General features: G+C 39.6%; 1 protein-coding gene and 5 non-coding genes across 6 annotated transcripts; all 6 read left to right on the top strand.

Annotated features, from left to right (window-relative positions):
• Positions 1-653: 653 nt before the first annotated feature.
• LOC128604494 (uncharacterized) lies at positions 654-7941 on the top strand. Its single transcript, XM_053619662.1, has 8 exons — positions 654-1113; positions 2149-2310; positions 2795-2947; positions 3182-3334; positions 3574-3705; positions 3797-3857; positions 4200-4297; positions 4918-7941. The coding sequence occupies exons 1-8, from the start codon at positions 1093-1095 to the stop codon at positions 4975-4977; spliced, it is 840 nt and encodes a 279-aa protein (XP_053475637.1). The 5' UTR covers positions 654-1092; the 3' UTR covers positions 4978-7941.
• Positions 7942-8802: 861 nt separating this feature from the next.
• On the top strand, positions 8803-8876 carry trnai-aau (transfer RNA isoleucine (anticodon AAU)). The gene has a single exon. It is a non-coding gene; the product is annotated as a tRNA-Ile (tRNA).
• A 999-nt stretch (positions 8877-9875) lies between these two features.
• trnai-aau (transfer RNA isoleucine (anticodon AAU)) lies at positions 9876-9949 on the top strand. The gene has a single exon. It is a non-coding gene; the product is annotated as a tRNA-Ile (tRNA).
• Positions 9950-11596: 1647 nt separating this feature from the next.
• Positions 11597-11670, top strand: trnai-aau (transfer RNA isoleucine (anticodon AAU)). Its single transcript has one exon. It is a non-coding gene; the product is annotated as a tRNA-Ile (tRNA).
• A 1646-nt stretch (positions 11671-13316) lies between these two features.
• Positions 13317-13390, top strand: trnai-aau (transfer RNA isoleucine (anticodon AAU)). The gene has a single exon. It is a non-coding gene; the product is annotated as a tRNA-Ile (tRNA).
• A 1646-nt stretch (positions 13391-15036) lies between these two features.
• Positions 15037-15110, top strand: trnai-aau (transfer RNA isoleucine (anticodon AAU)). The gene has a single exon. It is a non-coding gene; the product is annotated as a tRNA-Ile (tRNA).
• The last annotated feature ends 465 nt before the right edge of the window (positions 15111-15575 follow it).

Here is a 15575-nt window from a genome sequence, read left to right as displayed (position 1 = left end):
ACATTCAGACAGATTTGAGGAGATAGTTTTATTCTCAATTCTTATTGTTTTGTTTATGGGGCATCAGAAATTCAGGGAAAAAATGGTATACTGTTTTCTAACAGTAAAACTAATGATGTTTTCTAGCTGTAATTCTAACATGACAAGAAGCCAACTACAACATGGCAAGCACAACATCACACACGACACTGTTGGCAAACTTATTAATACATTCAAAAAGACTGGAAGTGTTGCAGACCGACAGAGAAGTGGACGTCCAGGAACACCCACTGACGAAGGCATAACCGACCTTGTGCTGAGTACATAGTCCCCTATGTATGTTCAAAAACTGTTTTTACACTTCACTAATCTGTATACTACATGTGATACCATATGTATCACATGAATGTAATACAATAAATATGATATAAATGTAATCTTCACTGTTAAATTCCATTACAGGAGAGTTATTAGTTGTTCTAACTGCTTTGAATAAATGTCACAGGCCAAAATCAATGCTCATTTTAATTGCTGTTTTACTAAGCAATTTAGGTTTAATTATCTAGAAAATAACACACTACTGAGTTACATCCACAAAAAATACATCAATATTTTCATTAAATAAACATTTCTATCTATTTCTTTTGTTTATGTGTGAACACATCTATATGAAATGTGAATGATGTGTTTTCAAATGATGCATTTTTAAGCACATTTGTGTAGTAGCACCAATGAAAACTTTATGAATGTGCATCTAAACATTCATAACTTCCTTATGAATGTGACTGTGTTGTGCATTGGGATTATGTCATTATGTTGTGCAGAAAATATGATATTTCTCACATGATAATGACTTAAATGTCTTGAGTTTACAAGAATTGATAGTGAAGTAAGGGGGAGGGGGGAGGTTGCTAGGTGCTGGAGGTATTGTTTTTTGAATATTAGAATATTTTTTGAATATTTACAACTTCTGACGTATTCCAACTCACAACTCGCCTGCGATCGGATCCTTTCAGCAAACCTCGCATCTCTTGAGCAAATCTTTACATTTCTGAACATCTCTATTCACCTTTTTAACATCTTTACCACTAATCTGAGCATTTTCCTGCACGAATGTCATCTTCTGAAGAAATGGTAAGCTTTGAGCAGACAGAGTAGTGTTATAAATAAGGCCGTTAAGCGATTTTTGAAACGTCGTTTTGTAAAACTTAACGGTAACTATTCATATGTAGTTTTATTGTTAGGAAGGACAGGGGTTATTGAAATATTCACTATCTCTGTGACAATTTCCGTTCTCTCCAAGAGGGGGCGACCAATCCTTAATCACGAAGACTGAACAGAAACGATACATCCTTGTAGTACACGAAGTGAAATATCTAGATCTGTGTAGAGTGAATCATTTCGGTGGTGACTGTGTACCGTGTGAAAAGGCTTTCTGAACATATAGAGCAACTGAGTAAAGGAGATAAGGATTTTCCCCTCAGCATCCCAGCTTTTTAAATGACTGAATCACTCCAATATCATATCGTTCTCCTTTCTCATTAACATGAGGCCTAAGATGACTGGAAATAAACAGCCATGAAGTCGTTTTCCTCTTTTCCCAGCAGCCTAATATATCTCTTCTGTCCTGATGCTCTGTCGTTTGGGAGTTATTCGGCTCCGTTGATTCGGCTCCTTTGAGCTGAATGTTGAAGTCATCTCGCATATATGAGCTTTTTCTGTAGTTGTGCACTCTTTGTAATCAAATCAAAACATTTAACTATCATAATATAGTTTAAAATACTCCGGTTTAGTTTAAAATGGCACTACGCTGTATGGGAGTCGGCTCTTATCGGCGAGCCGAGCAAAATGATTTGACTCATTGATTCCCAACACTATGCTGTGCACACAGGAAACCTCCTGATCGTTTCCCGGGTTACTTATCCATATTTCTGTCTTTTTCTCTAGAGTTGTATTCTCACATTACATCAGTTAGGCTAATTAAAACTTCCTGCAGTGGGAATTCATCTGTCCTACTGTAACTAGGTCTCTAGCATTCAACAAATGTTGAAAGAACTCTGATGGCAGACGTTTCTTTTTGTAGCTTAGCTGGAGGCTAGAACTTGAAATGTAAAATCAGTAGTCTTTAAAGTCTAAACTAAAAACCTTGATTGTTTCTTCCCACCACAGCCACTTTTCTCCATCTGGGATTCCATCTGGGATTCCAGCTCTGGACCGCGGGTTGAGGCTGGTGACCTGCAACACCTTGTCCCGGCCCCCCATGTGTACCACCAGGAGCAGCACTTTACTCCCAGCACTCAGGGCCAGGTTTATACCAACCTGCCTGACCAGGTATTAGACCATATTTATTCTAACTATAGGACTGTTTGAGTTCAGAAGTTATGTTTTTATACAAATATTGTATTTGCACTGTAGAACCTAAATAAAAATTGCAGAAATAAGATTATTTTAATCCTGCTCTACATTTTTATGACAAATGTAGCAAACCTCAGACAAAACAAATATTGTCCTGTTTTGAAGTAGAAAATGTTTTGACTCTTTATTTTGTCTGTAAATAAACTTCAAGACTTCCCTCAAACATCAATAGTTTAAATCTTTTTTGTGTGTTTGATTTTGTAATCAGACATACAACACTCCCACACACACACACACACACACACACACACACACACAAATATATTTATTGACTTTTCTCTCATGCTTTATTACAATACTACCTGCCTTCATTAAAAAGTTCAGCAAAGGGAATTGATACTCCTATTTATGTCTCCAAAGCCTAACTTACCCCTGTTTATTTCTTCCCCTCCTGCCACAGCCGGATTACGCAAGCTGGGATTCGTCCAACTCTGGACCGTGGGTTGAGACTGGTGACTTCCAGCACCTTGTCCCTGCCCCCCACGTTTACCACCAGGAAGAGCAGTTCACCCCAAGCACTCAGGGCCAGGTGTATTACATCCTGCCTGCCCAGGTATTAGACTGTTTTCTTCTTCTTCTTCTAATTGTAGGACTGTTTAAATTCAGAAATTATGTTTTCATGCCAATATAGAATTTTCATTTAATAACATAATTATTTTTGTCTTTTCTCTCATTCTGTATTCCATCTCTACATTAAAGAGTTCTACAGAGTGAGTTAATTGATACTCCTATTTAGGTCTCTTAAGCCTAACCCAAACCTTGCTTGTTTCTTCCCGTCCTGCCACAGCCGTATTACGCAAGCTGGGATTCGTCCAACTCTGGACCGTGGGTTGAGGCTGGTGATGTCCAACACGCTGTCCCTGACCCCCACTTTTACCACCTGGAACAGCAGTTCGCCCCCAGCACTCAAGGCCAGGTGTATTACATCCTGCCTGCTCAGGTATAAGACCGTTTTTATTCTAATTGTAGACCTGTTTAAGGTCAGAAATTATGTTTTTATACCAATCTTGAATGTGCAGTTAATAACAGAATTATTTATGTCTTTTCTCTCATTCTGTATTACTATACATTATTACATCAATACATTAAAGAGTTCTACAGAGGAAGTTAACTGATTATCCTAGTTAGGTCTCTTAAGCATAACCTAAACTCTTTTTGTTTCTTCCCGTCCTGCCACAGGTGTATTACCCCAGCTGGGACACTATTTCCTGCTCTGGACCGTTGGTTGAAGCTGGTGACCTGCCACACCCTATCCCATCCTCCCACGTGTACCACCAGGAGCAGATATTCACTCCCAGCGCTCAGGGCCAGGTATAACAAGTGTTTAAGTATTATGATGTTGATTCATACACTACCTACACTACACCACAGTGTATCACATTACTGCTTGCTTTATGTTCAGCAGATAGAGCTTCCAGGGATGGCTGGACTGTCAGAGGACCAATATTGCACCTTCATGCCTGGTAAGAACTATTTAAATGACAACATCCAACTCCAGTCAGTGTCCCTGTCCTATTAATAATAATAATAATAATAATAATAATAATAATAATAATAATAATAATAATAATAATAATATATTTAGTAGATATTTAAACACAGTAGACATTTTTTTGCATATACATTTATTGCATTAGGCAGACACCCTTATTCAGAACAACTTACAGAAATGATTTGTTATCTCTATCAAAAAAAAAAAGGATTTTATATATAACATCTTTTAGTGTTGTATAGCTGTAATATTTATAATTTGACATGTGGCCAGGTGTTACCTGATTACCTGTTGGTCTTTTGTCTTCTTTCAGCTGGAGAGTATCCTGTTGATGGATTGTACGGCCCTGCTGATATTCCTCCTGTACAAGAACAAGTCCTTCCTCCTCTGGACAAGCAGGAGCACACACTGGTAATAAATCAAAAAGCATTGCACTAAAAATGTATGTACTTGTTATGTAACGGGCGAGCAGGCGAGATATATCCATGACAGTACTTATAATGATTTCCTAACATGTACTGACATTAGGATGTACTTAGCAATTCACATCCACCTCCCCATAACTGGGGTGACATTCGGTCTCAGGAGAAAGGGATGGCCAGAAGGGAGATACTTAGAGGAACTTTAAAATGTTGTATACTTATATGTAGTACAATTGCATTTAGTATTGCACTTTGCTATACAAGAAATAATTACATTAATACCAACTGGTGAGCCGTTAAGCATTATTCTAAGTACATGGAGTGTCAATATGCAATTTTAATGAAATGCGGGGGGGATCAGGTTTAAATAGTTTTACTAAACAAATAAACAAAGCCATGTGCTGCTGCTTCATTGTTTTCTGGCTTTAAAAATGGTCCTGTTTGAAATGACAAAATTTAAGCAGATTCCCTGGACTTAAGTCAATTTGAAGAAAAGCAATAACCAACAACTAGGATTGGTTAGTTTAGATGTGTCCTCTTTTGTGTTAGATGTGTTCTTTTTGTGATGTTTCTAATGCTATAAATATGGCTCTCTTGTGTGTACAACAGAATATCTGGGGACCTAGTAGAAGACATCAGGGCCACAGATCCACAGATCCAAGTCCCTAATGAAGGAATTAAATATAGATCTACATCGTCAAAACAAAGCTTCCAAGATTTATCATGCTTACAATACTTGCACATCACACACAACACTGTTGCCCAACTTATAACCAAATTCAAATAGACTGCGGACCAACCGAGAAGTGGACATCCACGAACATCCACCAGCGAAGGCACAACCGACGTGGTGCTGGCGTACATAGTCCCTTATGTATGGAGACTTTTGGAACAACCTGTATATTCCCCAAAGAAAAATAATTTACTACAAATCAACGACAGACAAACAAACAAACAAAAAATAACAATAAAATCTGGATTAAAAAACCTCTGGTGTTTCTAATGTTTTTTTTTTTTTTTTTTATGTTTTCTGAAACACTATCCCAGAGGTTAAGATAATTCTTTATTGTCTGAATTGTGGGTAATCAGGATGAACAGTGCCTCAGATGAGTGAAGCACTCAGAATGGACCAGGATGCTTCAAGACATCAGAAAAATCTTTGAAGCAAAACAATTTGGATCTTTATAGTCTTTTTTATACTTTGTAGTCAAGCCAAACTTAAAAGGCAAATGTAATGTGTTTTAGTTCATGTAAATGTTGTACTTTCTTTTCTTGGTAAGGAAGGTGAACTAGACAAACTAGGTGAATGTTACCTATGAATAGTTTAATCTAGACATTTTAAAATTGGGAATTTAAAGTAACACCAATAGACACCAAAACTGATATTCTTTTTTTTTTTTTTCTCAGGTGAATGGTATTTATATTTAATACCTATTTTAAAAGGAACCTGTGCATTTCATTTGTAGCTTGAGCTGTAGTACACACTATACGAAAATGATAATTGAATGACTGAGAAGAAATTTTACAGTGAAATAGCTTTTGTATTTTCAGTCTTCCTTTTTGACTTGGCCAAAAGACAGCTCACTTGTGTGAAAAACATGATCCAGTGAATTGAAACATTCCCACTACATGGGATGCTAGATTTCCAGATTAAAATGGATTTTGTCAGACTAAGAAAGTCTTGAACAAAACCTGAAGTAACTTCAGTTGGTAAACTTGGTGACCCACAGATGCCTAATGGCTAGTATAGTGAACAAGACAATCTAAAATTCTTTATTGAGAACTTTGTTTACAATTCCAATATGCTGAGTATAATTTGATATTCATTGCAGAAACTGAACTGGAATTGTACTGGTATTGTATTGTATTGGTATTACAAAATATGTTTTGATATGTACAAACACCAAACACCAACCCTGGTCCAAGATTCTACAGGAATACTTCTTTGGATAATTAGGGGCTCCTTGCTTCCTGAAGTGGTTCTACTGGAATTGCCTATGAGTTTAATAAAGTATTATCTTATCTTGTCTACTTAGAACCTGCTATGATAGTGAAGCAATCTAGTTTCGACACAAGGTTCTACACAACCTTTTAGGCTTTCCACACAGGGACAGACTGAAGCAACCTTTAAAGTTCTGGATTAAAAAAGTACAGTTGCGTAGTAGAAATAGTATTAATAGATGCAGGCAGATTCCTTCCCCAGGTGATGTTTTTCTAGTATTCAACTGTCCAGTTTGGGTGAGTCTATGCCCACTGTAGACTCAGGTTCCTGTTCTTGGCTGATAGGAGTGGAACCTTCTGCTGTTGTAGCCAATCAGCCTCAAGGGTTGATGTATTGTACATTCTGATATGCATTTCTGCACACAGTGGTTGTAAAGAGTGTTTTTTTTAGTTACCGTAGCCTCCTGTCAGCGTGAACCATATTCCTCTGACCTCTTTCATCAATAAAGTGTTACTCTCCACAGAACTACCACTCACTGATTTTTGTTTCTCATCCTTGTATGCAAACTCATGAAATCTGAAAATGTATCTGAAAATCACAGGAAATCAGCAGTTTCGGAAATACTCATACCAGCCCATCTGGCATCAACAAACTTGCCACGGTCAAAGTTACTGAAATCACATATTTTTCCAAATTCTAATGTTTGATGAACATTAACCGAAGCTCTTGACCTGTATCTGCATGATTTTATGCATTGTGAACCAAATGACTGACTGATTGGATAATTGCAATGACAAGCAGGGATACTGGTGTTCATATTTAAGTAATTGATGACTGTGTGTGTATATATATGGCTATAGAAGGCGTATAGGGTAGGGTTAATATGTTCCATGCTAGAGGTGAACAAAACACAGTTTCTGTGAATCATACTGACATGACTTATGCAATGCACATATAGAAAGAGGAACCTTTTGGGCACCATGGAGCCCCAGAGCTAACAGTACCAAATGGAATTTCAAATGGCTCACCAATCTCTCATAAAGCCCAGATTTGTGGAGTGATTTTAAAGAATTAGAGTGTTTCTGCAATTCTCTGTTCCTGTAGGGAACTCTATACGGAATGGGTTAGCTCAATTGGTTAGCGCACGGTCCTAACAATGTGAAGGTCGTAGGTTTGAGCTACATACTTGCCACTAAAAATGATCCATTGTGATGTCATGTTAGCCTGAAACAAATTTCCCACAAAAACAACTGTGTGTTATACAGGATATTATGGAGATTTCCTTGATTGAAAGCACTGCAGCCTGTTGTAGCTGTATTCATGTAACTACCTGAAGCCCCATTTTCAAAATGTGCCATAGATTGTCAATTGGATTCAGGTCTGCACATTTATTGGGACATTCTAAAACATTCAAACTGGATTTGCCAGTATGCTTCTTCTCCATGTCCCCAAAAACTCTGACCAGTTTCCCATTCTCTGCTGATGAAAGCATCCTTACAACATGATTCCACCACAACGCTTCACTGTGAGAATGGTGTTCTCTAGATGAAGATCAGTGATGGTTTCCACCAAATGGAGTGCTTTGTACTAAGGGTCATTGGTTTCATTCAACCTGAGAACCTTTTTCCACATTTGGTGAGTTTCCAGCATCCCTTTCTCCAAACTCCCAATGGGACTTAATATGGCTCACCAATCTCTCATAAGTCCCAGCTTTGAGGAGTATCCAGGCTATGGTTGTCCAACATCTCTAATCTGAGTTGCAGATCGCTCAAGCTGCTTGAGAATTAAACTTTAATGCTTCTTTGCTTCCCTGACTAATGTCCTCCTTGCCTGGCTCTCCTTGCCCTGAATTTGGTGGATGGTCTCGTCTAGGCAATGTTAAAGTTGTCCACCATGATGTGCTGTCTGTCTATAACTGATTTCCCACAACATGCCAGAGAAAATACCTGCCTGTTGAGAGAGTTTTTCCACCTTTGGTGAGTTTCCAGCATCCCTTTCTCCAAACTCCCAATGGGACTTAATATGGCTCACCAATCTCTCATAAGTCCCAGCTTTGAGGAGTATCCAGCCTATGGTTGTCCAACGTCTCTAATCTGAGTTGCACATCTCTCAAGCTGCTTGAGAATTAAACTTTAATGCTTGTTTGCTTCCCTGACTAATGTCCTCCTTACCTGGTTCTCCTTGCCCTGAATTTGGTGGATGGTCTCGTCTAGGCAAAGTTAAAGGCACACAGGTAAAGTGTCACACAGGTACATCACAAGAAAAACTGAGAAATCCTGTTTGTACTGACTACATATGTGTATTTTTATGACAACTTGTTGCACCATAACTAACTAGCCCATATGTACAAATTTTTGACGATTGCATTACATTCACATGTTGATTAAGGTTATGCCGAGGTTACTTTTATGGGATTTTGAAGAATTGGAGTGTTTCTGCAGTGCTCTGTTCCTGTAGGGAGAGCTAAAAGATTTTTTTTTAATCTCTTACAATCCAAGTGTAATTGTACATGTCATGGTCACAGCCAGAGACATTTTATTTAGGTGCATTCAGGCCGGTTAGCTCAGTTGGTTAGAGCGTGGTGCTAATAACGCCAAGGTCATGGGTTCAATCCCCATACTGGCCAACTAAAGTTGTCTTTCATGATTTGTTGTCTGTTTTTAACTGATTTCCCACAAGAAGCTGGAGAAAATAACTGCCTGTTGTGAACATGTTTCCAGCATCCCTTTCTCCAAACTCCCAATGGGACTTAATATGGCTCAGCAATCTCTCATAAGTCCCAGCTTTGAGGAGTATCCAGGCTATGGTTGTTCAACATCTCTAATCTGAGTTGCAGATCGCTCAAGCTGCTTGAGAATTAAACTTTAATGCTTGTTTGCTTCCCTGACTAATGTCCTCCTTGCCTGGCTCTCCTTGCCCTGAATTTGGTGGATGGTCTCGTCTAGGCAATGTTAAAGTTGTCCACCATGATGTGCTGTCTGTCTATAACTGATTTCCCACAACATGCCGGAGAAAATACCTGCCTGTTGAGAGAGTTTTTCCACCTTTGGTGAGTTTCCAGCATCCCTTTCTCCAAACCCCCAATGGGACTTAATATGGCTCACCAATATCTCATAAGTCCCAGCTTTGAGGAGTATCCAGGCCATGGTTGTCCAACGTCTCTAATCTGAGTTGCACATCTCTCAAGCTGCTTGAGAATTAAACTTTAATGCTTGTTTGCTTCCCTGACTAATGTCCTCCTTACCTGGTTCTCCTTGCCCTGAATTTGGTGGATGGTCTCGTCTAGGCAAAGTTAAAGGCACACAGGTAAAGTGTCACACAGGTACATCACAAGAAAAACTGAGAAATCCTGTTTGTACTGACTACATATGTGTATTTTTATGACAACTTGTTGCACCATAACTAACTAGCCCATATGTACAAATTTTTGACGATTGCATTACATTCACATGTTGATTAAGGTTATGCCGAGGTTACTTTTATGGGATTTTGAAGAATTGGAGTGTTTCTGCAGTGCTCTGTTCCTGTAGGGAGAGCTAAAAGATTTTTTTTTAATCTCTTACAATCCAAGTGTAATTGTACATGTCATGGTCACAGCCAGAGACATTTTATTTAGGTGCATTCAGGCCGGTTAGCTCAGTTGGTTAGAGCGTGGTGCTAATAACGCCAAGGTCATGGGTTCAATCCCCATACTGGCCAACTAAAGTTGTCTTTCATGATTTGTTGTCTGTTTTTAACTGATTTCCCACAAGAAGCTGGAGAAAATAACTGCCTGTTGTGAACATGTTTCCAGCATCCCTTTCTCCAAACTCCCAATGGGACTTAATATGGCTCAGCAATCTCTCATAAGTCCCAGCTTTGAGGAGTATCCAGGCTATGGTTGTTCAACATCTCTAATCTGAGTTGCAGATCGCTCAAGCTGCTTGAGAATTAAACTTTAATGCTTGTTTGCTTCCCTGACTAATGTCCTCCTTGCCTGGCTCTCCTTGCCCTGAATTTGGTGGATGGTCTCGTCTAGGCAATGTTAAAGTTGTCCACCATGATGTGCTGTCTGTCTATAACTGATTTCCCACAACATGCCGGAGAAAATACCTGCCTGTTGAGAGAGTTTTTCCACCTTTGGTGAGTTTCCAGCATCCCTTTCTCCAAACCCCCAATGGGACTTAATATGGCTCACCAATATCTCATAAGTCCCAGCTTTGAGGAGTATCCAGGCCATGGTTGTCCAACGTCTCTAATCTGAGTTGCACATCTCTCAAGCTGCTTGAGAATTAAACTTTAATGCTTGTTTGCTTCCCTGACTAATGTCCTCCTTACCTGGTTCTCCTTGCCCTGAATTTGGTGGATGGTCTCGTCTAGGCAAAGTTAAAGGCACACAGGTAAAGTGTCACACAGGTACATCACAAGAAAAACTGAGAAATCCTGTTTGTACTGACTACATATGTGTATTTTTATGACAACTTGTTGCACCATAACTAACTAGCCCATATGTACAAATTTTTGACGATTGCATTACATTCACATGTTGATTAAGGTTATTCCGAGGTTATTTTATGGGATTTTGAAGAATTGGAGTGTTTCTGCAATGCTCTGTTCCTGTAGGGAGATCTAAAAGATTTTTGTTAATCTCTTAAAATCTCTTAAAACACAGGTACATCACAAGAAAAACTGAGAAAGTTTGTCTACCATGATGTGCTGTCTGTCTATAGCTGATTTCCCACAACATGCCAGAGAAAATACCTGCCTGTTGAGAGAGTTTTTCCACCTTTGGTGAGTTTCCAGCATCCCTTTCTCCAAACCCCCAATGGGACTTAATATGGCTCACCAATATCTCATAAGTCCCAGCTTTGAGGAGTATCCAGGCTATGGTTGTCCAACGTCTCTAATCTGAGTTGCACATCTCTCAAGCTGCTTGAGAATTAAACTTTAATGCTTGTTTGCTTCCCTGACTAATGTCCTCCTTACCTGGTTCTCCTTGCCCTGAATTTGGTGGATGGTCTCGTCTAGGCAAAGTTAAAGGCACACAGGTAAAGTGTCACACAGGTACATCACAAGAAAAACTGAGAAATCCTGTTTGTACTGACTACATATGTGTATTTTTATGACAACTTGTTGCACCATAACTAACTAGCCCATATGTACAAATTTTTGACGATTGCATTACATTCACATGTTGATTAAGGTTATGCCGAGGTTACTTTTATGGGATTTTGAAGAATTGGAGTGTTTCTGCAGTGCTCTGTTCCTGTAGGGAGAGCTAAAAGATTTTTTTTTAATCTCTTACAATCCAAGTGTAATTGTACATGTCATGGTCACAGCCAGAGACATTTTATTTAGGTGCATTCAGGCTGGTTAGCTCAGTTGGTTAGAGCGTGGTGCTAATAACGCCAAGGTCATGGGTTCAATCCCCATACTGGCCAACTAAAGTTGTCTTTCATGATTTGTTGTCTGTTTTTAACTGATTTCCCACAAGAAGCTGGAGAAAATAACTGCCTGTTGTGAACATGTTTCCAGCATCCCTTTCTCCAAACTCCCAATGGGACTTAATATGGCTCAGCAATCTCTCATAAGTCCCAGCTTTGAGGAGTATCCAGGCTATGGTTGTTCAACATCTCTAATCTGAGTTGCAGATCGCTCAAGCTGCTTGAGAATTAAACTTTAATGCTTGTTTGCTTCCCTGACTAATGTCCTCCTTGCCTGGCTCTCCTTGCCCTGAATTTGGTGGATGGTCTCGTCTAGGCAATGTTAAAGTTGTCCACCATGATGTGCTGTCTGTCTATAACTGATTTCCCACAACATGCCGGAGAAAATACCTGCCTGTTGAGAGAGTTTTTCCACCTTTGGTGAGTTTCCAGCATCCCTTTCTCCAAACCCCCAATGGGACTTAATATGGCTCACCAATATCTCATAAGTCCCAGCTTTGAGGAGTATCCAGGCCATGGTTGTCCAACGTCTCTAATCTGAGTTGCACATCTCTCAAGCTGCTTGAGAATTAAACTTTAATGCTTGTTTGCTTCCCTGACTAATGTCCTCCTTACCTGGTTCTCCTTGCCCTGAATTTGGTGGATGGTCTCGTCTAGGCAAAGTTAAAGGCACACAGGTAAAGTGTCACACAGGTACATCACAAGAAAAACTGAGAAATCCTGTTTGTACTGACTACATATGTGTATTTTTATGACAACTTGTTGCACCATAACTAACTAGCCCATATGTACAAATTTTTGACGATTGCATTACATTCACATGTTGATTAAGGTTATTCCGAGGTTATTTTATGGGATTTTGAAGAATTGGAGTGTTTCTGCAATGCTCTGTTCCTGTAGGGAGATCTAAAAGATTTTTGTTAATCTCTTAAAATCTCTTAAAACACAGGTACATCACAAGAAAAACTGAGAAAGTTTGTCTACCATGATGTGCTGTCTGTCTATAGCTGATTTCCCACAACATGCCAGAGAAAATACCTGCCTGTTGAGAGAGTTTTTCCACCTTTGGTGAGTTTCCAGCATCCCTTTCTCCAAACCCCCAATGGGACTTAATATGGCTCACCAATATCTCATAAGTCCCAGCTTTGAGGAGTATCCAGGCTATGGTTGTCCAACGTCTCTAATCTGAGTTGCACATCTCTCAAGCTGCTTGAGAATTAAACTTTAATGCTTGTTTGCTTCCCTGACTAATGTCCTCCTTACCTGGTTCTCCTTGCCCTGAATTTGGTGGATGGTCTCGTCTAGGCAAAGTTAAAGGCACACAGGTAAAGTGTCACACAGGTACATCACAAGAAAAACTGAGAAATCCTGTTTGTACTGACTACATATGTGTATTTTTATGACAACTTGTTGCACCATAACTAACTAGCCCATATGTACAAATTTTTGACGATTGCATTACATTCACATGTTGATTAAGGTTATTCCGAGGTTACTTTTATGGGATTTTGAAGAATTGGAGTGTTTCTGCAGTGCTCTGTTCCTGTAGGGAGAGCTAAAAGATTTTTTTTAATCTCTTAAAATCCAAGTCTAATTGTACATGTCATGGTCACAGCCAGAGACATTTTATTTAGGTGCATTCAGGCCGGTTAGCTCAGTTGGTTAGAGCGTGGTGCTAATAACGCCAAGGTCATGGGTTCAATCCCCATACTGGCCAACTAAAGTTGTCTTTCATGATTTGTTGTCTGTTTTTAACTGATTTCCCACAAGAAGCTGGAGAAAATAACTGCCTGTTGTGAACATGTTTCCAGCATCCCTTTCTCCAAACTCCCAATGGGACTTAATATGGCTCAGCAATCTCTCATAAGTCCCAGCTTTGAGGAGTATCCAGGCTATGGTTGTTCAACATCTCTAATCTGAGTTGCAGATCGCTCAAGCTGCTTGAGAATTAAACTTTAATGCTTGTTTGCTTCCCTGACTAATGTCCTCCTTGCCTGGCTCTCCTTGCCCTGAATTTGGTGGATGGTCTCGTCTAGGCAATGTTAAAGTTGTCCACCATGATGTGCTGTCTGTCTATAACTGATTTCCCACAACATGCCGGAGAAAATACCTGCCTGTTGAGAGAGTTTTTCCACCTTTGGTGAGTTTCCAGCATCCCTTTCTCCAAACCCCCAATGGGACTTAATATGGCTCACCAATATCTCATAAGTCCCAGCTTTGAGGAGTATCCAGGCTATGGTTGTCCAACGTCTCTAATCTGAGTTGCACATCTCTCAAGCTGCTTGAGAATTAAACTTTAATGCTTGTTTGCTTCCCTGACTAATGTCCTCCTTACCTGGTTCTCCTTGCCCTGAATTTGGTGGATGGTCTCGTCTAGGCAAAGTTAAAGGCACACAGGTAAAGTGTCACACAGGTACATCACAAGAAAAACTGAGAAATCCTGTTTGTACTGACTACATATGTGTATTTTTATGACAACTTGTTGCACCATAACTAACTAGCCCATATGTACAAATTTTTGACGATTGCATTACATTCACATGTTGATTAAGGTTATTCCGAGGTTATTTTATGGGATTTTGAAGAATTGGAGTGTTTCTGCAATGCTCTGTTCCTGTAGGGAGATCTAAAAGATTTTTGTTAATCTCTTAAAATCTCTTAAAACACAGGTACATCACAAGAAAAACTGAGAAAGTTTGTCTACCATGATGTGCTGTCTGTCTATAGCTGATTTCCCACAACATGCCAGAGAAAATACCTGCCTGTTGAGAGAGTTTTTCCACCTTTGGTGAGTTTCTAGCATCCCTTTCTCCAAACTCCCAATGGGATTTAATATGGCTCACCAATATCTCATAAGTCCCAGCTTTGAGGAGTATCCAGGCTATGGTTGTCCAACGTCTCTAATCTGAGTTGCACATCTCTCAAGCTGCTTGAGAATTAAACTTTAATGCTTGTTTGCTTCCCTGACTAATGTCCTCCTTACCTGGTTCTCCTTGCCCTGAATTTGGTGGATGGTCTCGTCTAGGCAAAGTTAAAGGCACACAGGTAAAGTGTCACACAGGTACATCACAAGAAAAACTGAGAAATCCTGTTTGTACTGACTACATATGTGTATTTTTATGACAACTTGTTGCACCATAACTAACTAGCCCATATGTACAAATTTTTGACGATTGCATTACATTCACATGTTGATTAAGGTTATGCCGAGGTTACTTTTATGGGATTTTGAAGAATTGGAGTGTTTCTGCAGTGCTCTGTTCCTGTAGGGAGAGCTAAAAGATTTTTTTTAATCTCTTAAAATCCAAGTCTAATTGTACATGTCATGGTCACAGCCAGAGACATTTTATTTAGGTGCATTCAGGCCGGTTAGCTCAGTTGGTTAGAGCGTGGTGCTAATAACGCCAAGGTCATGGGTTCAATCCCCATACTGGCCAACTAAAGTTGTCCACCATGATGTGCTGTTTGTCTTTTACTGACTTCCCACAAGAAGTTGGAGAAAATAACTGCCTGTTGTGAACATGTTTCCAGCATCCCTTTCTCCAAACTCCCAATGGGACTTAATATGGCTCACCAATCTCTCATAAGTCCCAGCTTTGAGGAGTATCCAGGCTATGGTTGTCCAACATCTCTAATCTGAGTTGCAGATCGCTCAAGCTGCTTGAGAATTGAACTTTAATGCTTGTTTGCTTCCCTGACTAATGTCCTCCTTGCCTGGCTCTCCTTGCCCTGAATTTGGTGGATGGTCTCGTCTAGGCAATGTTAAAGTTGTCCACCATGATGTGCTGTCTGTCTATAACTGATTTCCCACAACATGCTGGAGAAAATACCTGCCTGTTGAGAGAGTTTTTCCACCTTTGGTGAGTTTCCAGCATCCCTTTCTCCAAACCCCCAATGGGACT

The sequence above is a fragment of the Ictalurus furcatus genome, chromosome 29 (assembly GCF_023375685.1).
Source record: "Ictalurus furcatus strain D&B chromosome 29, Billie_1.0, whole genome shotgun sequence".
NCBI lineage: Eukaryota > Metazoa > Chordata > Actinopteri > Siluriformes > Ictaluridae > Ictalurus > Ictalurus furcatus.
Note: the sequence above shows the minus strand (reverse complement) of the source record. Positions and strands in the feature narration are given on the sequence as shown.

Coding starts and splice junctions, on each gene's coding strand:
- LOC128604494 (XM_053619662.1), top strand. CDS start 1,093: ATGTCATCTTCTGAAGAAATG. Junction 2,948..3,181: donor ATTACATCCTGCCTGCCCAG/GTATTAGACTGT, acceptor GTCCTGCCACAG/CCGTATTACGCAAGCTGGGA. Junction 3,706..3,796: donor CTCCCAGCGCTCAGGGCCAG/GTATAACAAGTG, acceptor CTTTATGTTCAG/CAGATAGAGCTTCCAGGGAT.